The sequence below is a fragment of the Monocercomonoides exilis genome (genome assembly GCF_001643675.1).
Source record: "Monocercomonoides exilis strain PA203 chromosome Unknown scaffold3-2548433, whole genome shotgun sequence".
In the NCBI taxonomy this organism is placed as follows: Eukaryota; Preaxostyla; order Oxymonadida; family Polymastigidae; genus Monocercomonoides; species Monocercomonoides exilis.
In genome coordinates this window covers 95,351-107,917 of record NW_027150548.1, presented here as the reverse complement: position 1 = coordinate 107,917, position 12,567 = coordinate 95,351, and the positions used below count along the sequence as shown (strand labels likewise).

The 12,567-nt window shown below is 36.2% G+C and overlaps 2 protein-coding genes across 2 annotated transcripts; one reads left to right on the top strand and one right to left on the bottom strand.

The window, feature by feature from the left end:
- Positions 1-801: 801 nt before the first annotated feature.
- Positions 802-2,982, top strand: MONOS_9680 (uncharacterized protein; the record flags this gene model as incomplete). The annotated part of the gene is made up of 1 exon (XM_067880202.1): positions 802-2,982. The coding sequence occupies one exon, from the start codon at positions 802-804 to the stop codon at positions 2,980-2,982; it is 2,181 nt and encodes a 726-aa protein (XP_067735005.1).
- Positions 2,983-3,135: 153 nt separating this feature from the next.
- On the bottom strand, positions 3,136-6,020 carry MONOS_16941 (uncharacterized protein; the record flags this gene model as incomplete). Its single annotated transcript, XM_067869817.1, has 1 exon — positions 3,136-6,020. One exon carries the CDS (start codon positions 6,018-6,020, stop codon positions 3,381-3,383), a length of 2,640 nt encoding a protein of 879 aa, XP_067735004.1. The 3' UTR covers positions 3,136-3,380.
- Positions 6,021-12,567: the final 6,547 nt, after the last annotated feature.

Genomic DNA, 12,567 nt, shown 5'->3' with positions numbered 1-12,567 from the left:
TTATACTTGTGGCAGTTTGAAATTCAAAACTTTTCGTTTTTGTGATGTTTGTGCAATGTTGCAAGCCTTTCTATGGATTGGCGTTCAGAACAGTGAGGAGCCTGCTTTGAGTCTTTTTTTTTTTGCTGATGGTGAGCAACACATCACAGCCAAAGCATTCCGTGTGCAACTTCAAATCCTTTTTGAACAAAAGCATTTTTCCCAATCACAACCTTTTCGGTTCAATAATTTTTGTTTGTTCCAAACATCATAAAAATAAAAATTCAAATGAAAGCGTAAAAGACACACAAAGCATAGAACCAAAAGAATAATATAACCAAAGAAAAAAGGGGGAAATCCATTCAAAAGAAGCAAATGTTGAAAAAAAAAGCAAAAACAAACCACTCATTTCAGGTTCTTTTAATATCAACCAACAGGAAAATGTTCAATTTCAACAAATTGTACATACAACATTGAAACATATAAAAAGCATACATAAAAAAAATTACAGAAAGTGTGTATATAAAAACGACGAAAAAGACATCAAAAAAAATTAAGAATTATTCACGAATTAATGCGATATGTGGAATTGATGAATGCTGGTACACATTTGACACAGATCTTATTGGATTTGTGACCATCCATCAGAGTGATACGATCATTGTGAGCAGCATGAATGGGTCGGATGATAGGCAATGTGGAACAAACGATCTTCCTTGTTATTCAATTAATCATGGACTAATGCATCTGACTTCGGAATATGTGAGTCTGTTGTAAGTTGACACCAAGAGTGTAATTGAGGAAGAGATAAATCTGAAGGAAATGAGTTTGAGTTCAAAGAGCAGAGGCTTGTGTGAAGTTGAAGCGAAATTGGGGATTGAAAAAACAAGAGAAGTTTTGGTGGAAACAACTGGAACAGTCTCATTGTTGAGAGTGAATTTTGTGTTTGATTCAAATTTCATCTCTTCACACGAATCACTGATATCACCAGAGGGAGGGATTATTGAAGTGATGAATTGCTCATTCAGTTCAAAACAATCTTATGAAGAAGGAAATATGGAATTAGCAAACATTCCATTTCACATTTTCAACATGGCAAAGGGAGAATTACAACTTATGGAATGTTCAATGTCAAATCTCGTTCTTCATGAATCTGCAATAAATCTTTCATCACCACTTCCATCAGTTATTGATTCATTAACGATTTGCAATTCAACAATTGAAACTTTACTGATAGATATCAATGAATGTGGACAATTGACAATCAAGGATTTCAAAAGAGAAAATATCATTGTTGAGGGAAATGAAGAATCATTGATATCTTGCTTGTCAATGAAAAAGACGATGCAATTGACAAATTGCACAATAGGTGAAGTCAGTTCAAAGACCACAAAAGGGAAATTGATGAAAATGGAGGATTGCACAGATGTAAAAATGGACAGTTGCATTTTTGATGGAAGTTCAAAGGAAAGAAATGAAATGGATTCAAATACAGAAGAAGAGATGTGCAGATGGGATGGATCTGTTGTAGATGTTGTGAAGAGTTCTGTGATGATGAAAGACACAACAATCTCGAATTCACCAGATGGTGGAATAACAATGAGTGGAGGAAATGTGATTATTGAGAAAGGAGAGTTTTTGAATAACAATCCATCAATTGAAGGATATCCATCATTGAGAAGGAATATTATCTGTTCAGATTCAGGAGCATTGAATGTGATGAGTTTGAAAGGAGGAGATGGATGGAAGGATAACACTTCGCTTTGGACGTTGAATGAAGGGTGCAGTTTTGAAGGGATTGTTTCAGAAAGGGATTCATCATTCTTCATTCCTGTTCTGGAGAGTGTGGAAGCAAAAGAAGAGGCAGATAGAATGAAGCTTACATTCAAAGGATTGCTTCTTGTTCCATGCAACTTGTCATTCTCAGTTGTGAAGAGGAAAGGAGAAGAGAAAGAGATTGAAAAACATGATTTTGATTCAAATGGATTCTTGTCAGAAAGAGAAGCAGAAGGAAGTGCGACAAAGTATCTTATCAACAGTTGTGGAGATGAAACAGAAGTGAGTGTGTATATTTTATTTGGGAATGCAGAATCTCCTTCATCAGCAAATTCATTCATTCTGAAGAACAAAAGTGAGCCTGAATCAAAAGGAGATGAGAGAATATCTGAGGGAGGAAAAGAAGGAAAATCATCGTTGGCATTGATTGTGATTGCGATATTTACTGTGCTGTTTCTGGTTGCTTTGATTGGATTTATTTTGTTTGTTGTTCGATGGAAGAAGGTGAAGAATGAGGCAGAAGATCTGAGAGAGATTGTGAATGATAACATCAGAAAAGATCCGAAGGCGTTTGAGATGGTGACGATGGAGATGTCACCAGAGGCGCAGTGGAGGAGAGAAGAGAAGAAGAATGAAGAGAGGAACAAGAAGAGAGTGTATGAGAAAAGCTTGGGACATTCAGAGTCATCAGAGCATTTGCTGGCTGAGAGTGGCTCAACTGAATACATCTTGGGGAGAGATTCAGACAAGATTCCTGAATGGGCGCTGGAAAAGGTTGAAGAAGAGGAAATTAGAAAACAGACTCCATCACCATCAATTTCTTCGACATGTTCAACTGATTCAGATTCGACATTTGTTCGAGGAGAGGATCTGTGCCCAACCACCTCGTCCATGTCGAATCTGGTGGATGCGATGGCCTGTTCGTCTCCTCATGAGAAATTGATTGTGGATCTGAGGGATTCATTGTTCATGCTGCTGCATGGAAGGAATAAGACAAAGGAGATGGCTATTGGTACGTTGAAAGAAAGAGAGCAAACAGCTGCACATGTGTTGTTCTGGGAGGCAAATGGAGCACTTCACTCCTTTGACGAGATGGAAACCCCTCTTCAGTCACTTGCCAATCTGAGTCCACATATTGTTTTGTTCTCAGAGCACATGGTGATCTGCATCGTGATGCATTCTGACTTTTTGTCAGATGATGGTTCTAACTCATCAATCATATCTTAAATAAAAATTGATTTAACTTTATCACATATCTATGCAAAGAGCGAAAAATTCACAGATTCGCTTAATTCATCTGCACTTCAGGATGATAAAGGAAATGAAAGAAGAACTTCAGATGTTAAGAACCGGAGCTGGTGATTAACAAGATGAAAATTATTAATATGCAAATTAATATATATTTTTAAAAATAATAATGCTTTACCCAAAAAATTGCTGTGAAATGCTCCATAAATATTTTGTTAATTTTAGGATATTCAACAAAATGGGATAAAATATCTAAAATCTTGAATTTTAAATATTTAATCAATTAATACATTTTCTTCAATATGTTTGTCATAAAATCGCATGCATGTACCATCAAAGCAAGGCTTCGATTTTAAACTCATTGAAGAAGCATTTCGTCAAGGGATCTGAGAGAAGGGGATGGTGGATGGCTCGAATGGAAGAGGAAGGAGAGGAGCGCTGGATGAAAGATGCTGCTCCAACCCCATCTTCGCTGCTTTCTCCTTGTGCTTCTCCTTCTCCATCTCTTTTTCTTTCTCCTTCTCAATCTCCTTCTCAATCTCCTTCAGCCTCTCCCTCAGCCTCTCCTTCCGCCTGTTCTTCTTGTTCTTGTGCTGCGTCTTCGTGTTCACTGCCAGCTTGTCAAACACCCACAGATACTTCTGCTGGTGCGGCGTCCTCCAGAACTGCCACTCCCTCCGCTTCCCCAGCACCCCCTCCAACCCCTTCCTCCGCTCCTCCCTCATCCGCCTCCTCACACCCTCAACCACCCTTCCTTTGCCTCCACACCTTCTCCCATACTCATCCTCAGATTGATGTTCAGTGGCTGTGTTGTTCACAGCAGGAGGCCTCTCTCCTGCTCCTGCCTGCCAGCCACAAAGCGGAAGAACAGCCACATCCTCTTCCTTCTCCTCATCCCTCTCTTCCAACTCTCGCAAATGACACAAAGTCGGTGTGTTTGCACGCGATGCCACAGAACAGCACAGCAGAGACACAGCACACGGAGATGCCACACGAGACGGCACAGTGCAGAGACCCTTCTCCCCCACTCCCTGTGCTGTGTGCTGCCTCCATCCAAAAGAAGGGGGAGGACGAAGGCCGCTCGACGGCAGCACTTTCCCTCTTGCACTCCCATCCATCCTGTGCTCATCAAAACCTCCTCTTCTGCCCATCCTTTCTCCAATGACACCAAACAGTCCTGTTTTCAACCACATCCCTCCCTCCCCTTTTCCACCCTCAACCACCTCTTTCATCTTTTCCATCTCTTCTATCTTTTCTATTTCTTTCATATCTCCGCCTCCCCCCTTTCCTTCTCCATTTCCCCTCCCCCTCCACCCTTCCTCCCTCCCTTTCTTCTTCCTCCGCTCCCGCTGCGCCTCCCTCATCATCGCCAGCCGGTACAGCTCCAGGTCGCTCAGCTCCCTCAGCCACCCAGACACCCGCTCCTTCTCTTCTTTCTCCCGGATCGCCTCCTCCAGCTCCTTGATCGCCTCCCTCACCTCGTCTCCATCGCCCTTGCTTCCCTCTCTGCCTCCCTCTCCACCCCCAATACCACCATCGCAATCATCATCATCATCATCATCATCATCATCATCAACCTCATTCCCTTCTCTTTTCTCCCCAGTCATCTTTCTCTCCTCTGTCTCTTCTCCCTTTTCCTCCTTCTCCTTCTTCAGAAGCTCCTCCAGCTGCATCCGGAGCTCTTCCACCGTCGCCCTCCCCTTCCCTTTTCTCCTCCTCTCCCTCCTCCTCTTCTCCCTCCTCCTCTTTTCCTTTGCCTCTTCCTCCTCCCACAGCCTCTCCTCCTCTCCGTCATACCACTCCTTGTGCAGCGGCTCCTGGAAGATCTTTTCAAACTCCTTTGCCTCCCGCATCTCCTCCCGAATCAGTCGCCTCCTCTTTTTGCTCCATTTCTTCTCCAGCGCTGCAAATGCCTTGTCTTCTTCTTCTTCTTCTTCTTCTTCTTCCTTCGCCTCCACCTCCTCTTTTCCTCCATCCCCGTCTTTGGTGCTCGCCTTCGCCCCTCCTCTGTCTTGCCCCATCCGCCTCATCGGCCGCTGGGCCATCAGCTCCATCTCTTTCTGCTTCCACTCGCTCAGGATCATCTCCTTCTTCTGCTTTCGCGCCTCTGTCGTCTTTTCTCGGTCATCCACCCCGCTGCTGCTGCTGCTGCTGCTTCTGTTGCCACTCCCATTGCCATTCTCACCGTTCGTGGTGGCAGTGGTGGTGGTGGTAGTGGTGGTGTCAGCAACATCGTAGATCACCTGCCCCCATCGCTGCTGCCTGATGGAGTCCCACCGCAGCCGGCGAAGAAGCAGAGAAGCAGACGACTCAGCTGAAGAAGACGAGGCGTCTGAAAGGGAATCACTGCTGGCATCCCTTTCCAGTCCCGTAGCATCGTCCCCGGAACAGCCATTCACCTGCTCTTCGCCTTCTGTGCCAGCATCAGTCATCATTCCTTTTCTGACATTTTTATTTGCTCCCTTCGCTCTGCTTTCAAAAAGCTTCCTATTCGTTTTTTCGCTTTTGTTTTTTTTCAGTGCCAGCGCAATGGCTTCGTAAAGCACTTCCATTCTTGATTCAATCACAGGTGGGCGTGTGCGTTCAACTATTTCAGCGTCAAAACAGTCAAACTTTCTTAAAGAATCAAAAGAATAGAAATCTTTTTTGAGTGCAGAAGGATCATCTTTAACAAAAGCATTTTCTGCTCCACTGTTGTGATCATTGTCCATTTCGCTACTTATCAAATCTGATTTGCCAAAGGATATTTGCTTTTTGCTTTCTTCGGAAACAAGAGGTAATGTGTGCAAGCTATAATCAACTTGTGGAGGCACATATTTTGTTGATTTGTTTTCATTTTGAGGTAAAATGGTTGTCTGGAAAGATGAATGTTCTTTTGATGGGCTTGTATCAGATTGAAGCGAATGCACCAATTGTGCAAACTCAATATTTTTTGATGGAAATGGACGTGATGAAATACTCTGCGAATATTTTGTGATGTCTGTTGCGTGAGTTGTAATTGCTTGAAATGAAGACATGTGAAGTGACGATGCAAAAGTTTTATAAAACAGTTGCTGCCCGCTACCCCAAACCTCTGTAATAGAAGAAACATAAATTAGATGTAAATAACAATACAAACCATCTTCACAGCCCAAGCAAGCAGATGCATTTTGAAATTTTTTTCGAGAGTCTATTGACGAAGCATCAAAAGGTGATAAAAATATGCATATATTAAAAAAAAAAACAAAAAACAAAAAATTCAATAAAATATTATTAATTATACTTTGAATATTAATTATCAAACGACTATTTTTCATACAATAAGACATTTACATCGATTGTGAATAAGCAAATGAATTAATACAAACTCTTAAATAATTTTTCAAGAAAATTTTAGTATTTTGATAGCAAAAAATATTGTATTTTGGTTCAAATTTCCAAAAAAAAATATTTAATTAACATTTCATTTAAACGAAAGCTAAATATATGTATAACTTATTGAAAGTTTTCAAAGAACAATATTCAAAAAGACAAAAATAACAAAAATATCATCATCTTCTTCATTATATCAGAAAAAACAAAAGTTAAAAATATGGAGAATCCGGGTTTCGATCCCGGTGCCTCACGCATGCAAAGCGCGCGATCTACCAATTGATCTAATTCCCCTTGCATGAAAAACAATTTTTTCTTTCAACTTTGTTAATTTGTATTTATGAAAATTATGAAAGATTTGCTCTAAATCAACATTTTTCTTTCTTTCTTTCTAACTTTCTTGGCAAGTTCCAAGTATATGGACCATCGATAAAAAATTTTTTGTATATTTATAATGAAACAAAATGGAATATTAATTTATTTAAAATTAGTTATTTTTGTCGAAAAAGTGTTTTTAACAATTTTTCATTTTTCTTTTGATCTATCCCATAACATTTTTTATTTTCTTCTGGTTAGAAATATTTGTTTATTTAACGAAAAAAGCTGTCTTCGAACATAAATGCTGTTATAATAAAAACAGAATAAATAATATGTTTTGTTGGTCACTTTGATTATAGTATTTGAACATAAAACGATGCAAATGTTTGATATTGAACATTAAAAGAATTTTTCAATATTTAGACTTCATTTTTCAGAATTGATTTTTGAAAAGAAGATTTTTAATGTATAAATAAAATGATGAACTGCATATTTGCAGAAAAGGAAAGAAATAAAGGAAGCTGCGGTAGAATCAGTGTAAACCATTACTGCGAAAACGATGCGGCAGAATGAGAATCTAAAAGGAACACTGCAGAAGCTATTGCAAATCTTGGAAATAAGCCTCAAAAATAAAATTATTAAATTGCAATGCTGATTGAACACAATTTTTTATTCAAACGTCATCCTCGCCTTGGTTCAACAAACGTTCATTGTTAAAACAAAACATTTTTCATCTTTTTTTTCAGAACTAAAATTTGCTGATTGCAACCTTCATATCATTCGTCACACTCACGCATTCCAGACAAAGTGCAACAATCATAAACATATCAACTTCAATATACTGATTTTCTTCTCCTTCTCCTTCTTCCTTCAGTTTCCACAAGAAAGACAGTATGCAACTCTAATTAATTAGAATTCAGTCACTTTCAGAATATAAATGGAATGAAATTTATTGGTGAAGAAACAAAAATTGGTTGAATTTGGTATGAAGATTTCTGACCAAAAAAGAAAAAAGTTAGAGAAATACAAAGCGTTCGTTCATGATCAACTTTTTGAGTTTATCGGTTTTTGAATGAAATTCTCTTTTTATTTTGTCGCTTTAATTTCTGTCTTATTTTTCACAAAAGATGTTGATATCTGTATTCAACGAACATTTATCTTTGATCCTTTTGAATACTATCAAAAAATTGTCGCTTTTTTTCTTTTTCTTAAATTGTCCGAAAAAATACAACAAGAAGTGAGCACACGGAACAAACGGGAGAACGAAAAGCGATGAATGCACAATTGAACGACTGATAAACAAATGAATCTTCTTGAAGATGATGGAAAGTGACAATTCACTGAATATTCTTGATGAAAGTTTAAGATTTCAATGGAATTTTTGAAATTTTTTTTGAAAAAAAATTAAAAATAAAAACAATTTAATAATTTTTCCAATTATTCTTTTAAATCATTTTGAGAAATGAATTGAAAAGAAAAAAATTGTTTTGGAAATACAAAGAAAAAGTATTTCATTTCTCAAAATATAATTGAATTAATTGAAATATCCAATAATTGATAATCATGAGATTATTCATAGAGAAAATCAAATAATTCATGAAATCTCTAAATGATATCTCGTTCCTTTCTTCTTTAATCATTTCAAGAACATTTCTTTTTGATCATTTTCTTTTCACTTCTTCCGTTTCTTCTTCTGCCTTTTTATCACTTCTTTCAAAAATGATCAAAAAGCTATGTAAGTTTATCCTTGTTTATTCGTCATTTATTGTTGATCGGTGAATCACCTCAAAGGCACATCAACTTCTAAATTTTTCAACAAATCTTCCATTTTTCACAGCAATGCTATCTGCCGCAGCTTCTAATGAAAAGTTGCATTTCTTGCTTTTTTCTTAGTAATTATCACTCGATGCTCGATGTATATGAACAATTCTGATATTTGTTGATAAGATGCTTCGTTACACAATTAAAATAACATGAGCATTATTAATTCTGTTTTTATTATAACAGCATTTATGTTCGAAGACAGCTTTTTTCGTTAAATAAACAAATATTTCTAACCAGAAGAAAATAAAAAATGTTATGGGATAGATCAAAAGAAAAATGAAAAATTGTTAAAAACACTTTTTCGACAAAAATAACTAATTTTAAATAAATTAATATTCCATTTTGTTTCATTATAAATATACAAAAAATTTTTTATCGATGGTCCATATACTTGGAACTTGCCAAGAAAGTTAGAAAGAAAGAAAGAAAAATGTTGATTTAGAGCAAATCTTTCATAATTTTCATAAATACAAATTAACAAAGTTGAAAGAAAAAATTGTTTTTCATGCAAGGGGAATTAGATCAATTGGTAGATCGCGCGCTTTGCATGCGTGAGGCACCGGGATCGAAACCCGGATTCTCCATATTTTTAACTTTTGTTTTTTCTGATATAATGAAAAAATTATGTATACAAGATCTGTAGGAAAAATTTAATGAAATAGATAAGGGAGAAAATTCCATTAAAAAAGATTATTTTGTGGTTTATTTGGTAAGTATTGATGGTTGAAGGTGTTATACTTTTTTATTGAGAAATAGAAAGCAGAATTTTGTTGTTATTCTCTCATGAAGTATAACGATCTTATTCAAAATCAAAATTTCCAGATGCTAATCAATTCCTTTCTTTTTTTCCTTTAAAAAAAAAAATTAAGATCGATGAAATGGCATTCAGATGCATTTGAAAAAGAAGTGAAAAACATTTTGTTAATTTATTTTTTTAGGTGATTGAAATTGAAATGCTCTTGGAAAAGGAGATTTGGGAGGTAGAGGAAACATTCATCAGAAATATATTAATGTTTTGCTGTGATCCAACAAGATACCGTTGAAGAAAGAATACAAGCAATGTTCACGTTTTTGTTAACAAAAAATTTCTTTGAAATAAGTTTGATTCGAAATTTATACGTCAGCAACGATAAAAGATAGTCTCACTCATGTTTCATTGATCCGAATCATTCAATCCACATATTCAGTAATTTTTTTGAAGGGTCAGATCAGAATGATACAAGCAACAAGGATATACTTTATTTTAAAGAGGAATTTTTTTTCCGGAGAAAGAAGGCCCCAACATAATAACCTTTGCCCTAGAATATGAAAGGAGAGTGTGTAACATGTTGATCATGGAGAGAGTTCATTCTATTTGAATCGGAAGGAATTTTCGAAAAGGAAAGGAGAAGATGAATTGATGTGGAAAAGGCTTCATTGGTTGGAAACAGGAAAAACAAGCTTGCTCAGAATGGATATAGGATATCAATAATATTGAGGTTCTGACAAGGCTGAGAAAAGACAGATTTAATATTGATTCAATATTTTCATTTTACGCATACATTACGACAAATGACAAATAGACCTTTGATTGCATGGATTTGAATGCTGCATTGTAATGTATCCACTTCAAAATGGAATATCATCTCACTGCTGAAAATCATATTTTTAAACAAGATAGATATTCTTGGCTAGAACAATTCAAAGTGAACATTAAAGAACTTGTTCAAGAATTTTACATTTTTCATTGCTATTCAGTTTCGAATGAGATATTTTGACTTCACAGAATTTTTGGTATTTCAACAAAGATGCTCAAAGGATATTCAGGAAGCGAATATGGAAGTTTGTATTGCAAATAATGAAGAGATAGAATCAAAGATATATGGCTTTTCTGACAGATTGTTCTTTTTAATTCATAAGGAAGGTGTCCAATGAATGTATCAATGGAGGTGGAAAGCATCTTGGAGTGTTGAAATCAAGCTGAAAACAAGGACAAGAAGGATCTGATCCTTTTGATAATACTCACTAATCTTGTTTGAAGTTTGAACAGCGGAACATGAAAGCCAGAAGAGAAGGATTTCAAATCAGAAAATCTGAAAAAAATTGTTGGAAATGCATGAAATGAGTGTTTCTCAAAAGGATAATGATTGTAACTTTTCATTTTATCCTTTTTCTGGCTTCTGTACATTGTGCAGTTTGTTTTCTATAACGTCAGCAAGTTCATGAACAGGTGAAAAGCAATGAACAATATGAAAGTGAGTGATTCAAATTTGAATGTTGATATTCGAATCAAAAGAAGTGAAAAAAAGCAATTTGAACAATGAAAACAAAGTTTGAAGACACATTAAGCAACAAAAATAGCTTTCAGGACTTCAGAAAAAAAGAATCAATCTTCACAACGAAAACACTATCATTAGTAGAAGAAGTTTTTTTGATGATTGTTTGGTATATGAAGCAATTTTTCTGAACTGTCAATAGAATATGCTTTAAACAGATATCGAATAAAACAAAAAAAAAATCCCTACGCTAATAATCCTCAATAATTTTTCTTACAATTAAGAAAAAAAAATTATCACAATCTCATCCTTCACTTGGACAATTCTTCAATTATTTTCAGCATCAACAGGTGAAAAGTTGGTTCGAACCTGACTGCGAGACTCAAAATGATAAGATTCGTATGTCAATCAGTGATTCAAGAAATAAGAGTTATTAACTTCCCTGGAGTTAGGAACACAATTGAAATACTCTTTCTCGGTTGAAGATCGAAAGTTATTGCGACTTCCGCTTGCAAGCCCCAATCAATGTGAAAATGGAATGGGAGCAGCCCCAACCTTCAATGAGTTTGTTTGAAGAAGAAACAGGAAAAGAAATATTTGGAATTTTTTGGAAGTTAATGATGCACTAAAATGCTCGCTGAATAAAAAGGAGAATATATCATCCCTGTTCTTATTCATTTATAATTGAGACTTTGTGAATGAAAAGAGTGATTGCGGAAGTGAAAGTTTATTATAATCAACTGGTTTGGAAGAAATAATTATTGAGCCAACTTCTGGAAGTGATGACAACATGGTTGATACAGTGGAGAGAAGCAATTGAGGTTCTAATTCACAGCAATGATAAGGAGGAACATGTGCATTGCTTTTTCCAGGAAGGGATAAGAAAGCAAGGAAAAGTTGGTTGTGGATGAAAGAGAGAGATAATTGAAGCAGGAATGACACAATATTGTGATACATTCTTGATACATGAACAAGCAATAAATCTGCGCAACAGAGAAAAGATGGAGGCTGTTATGCATTGACTTAAGACATATCTGAAATATATGGAGAAGATTGAACATAGGATAGTTTCCAAAAAATGAAGAAGACTGTGTGACGTCGAACAACAAATGCAAAGTGAACCCAGATAATTAGACTTTTCATGTTCGTGCCTTTCTGCCACAAAGTCTACCATCTCTTTCTTCTCAAAGGCTTGTTATTGAAGTGAGAAAGTTGGGGAATTTTTTATACAAATATTTTTATGGTTTTTTTTTAGAAAAAAGATTTGCGGAAGACCATTCACAAAAATGAGGAAACCAGAGCTCATTTTTTATATTTTCGCACTCAATTCTCTTAATGAGAAACTGTCATTCACATTAAACACCTTCAAAAGCGTCCTTCTTTGCAGATTGTTAATCACTCACAAATTCATTTCACTGGCACACATTCTTATGATAGTCTCGATTGTGGAAACTGCATCACCTTTCTTCAAAACGAAATTGAAGGCAGTGAACTCCAAGGTGTTTCAAGCAATACATTTTTTTTGCAAACTGAATATGAAGGCCAGCCCTGAAAGAATGATGCTGTGACTTTTGTAAAATATATAGACGTTATTTATTGAACGACGAGCATTTATTTTTCTTCAAAGGATTCAACTCAATTTATGTTGGTAGAAATGAGGAAACTGAAAATGATAAGAATGCTTAGCATCGCAGCCTCCATGCACACCTCCCATTCACTATCAAGCATTAAGCAACGTCCTCAAAAATGCCAAGTATTGTTCTTGAAACTCTCGTTGCAAAGTGGTTTATTCTTTCACCAATAAGCAACACACACC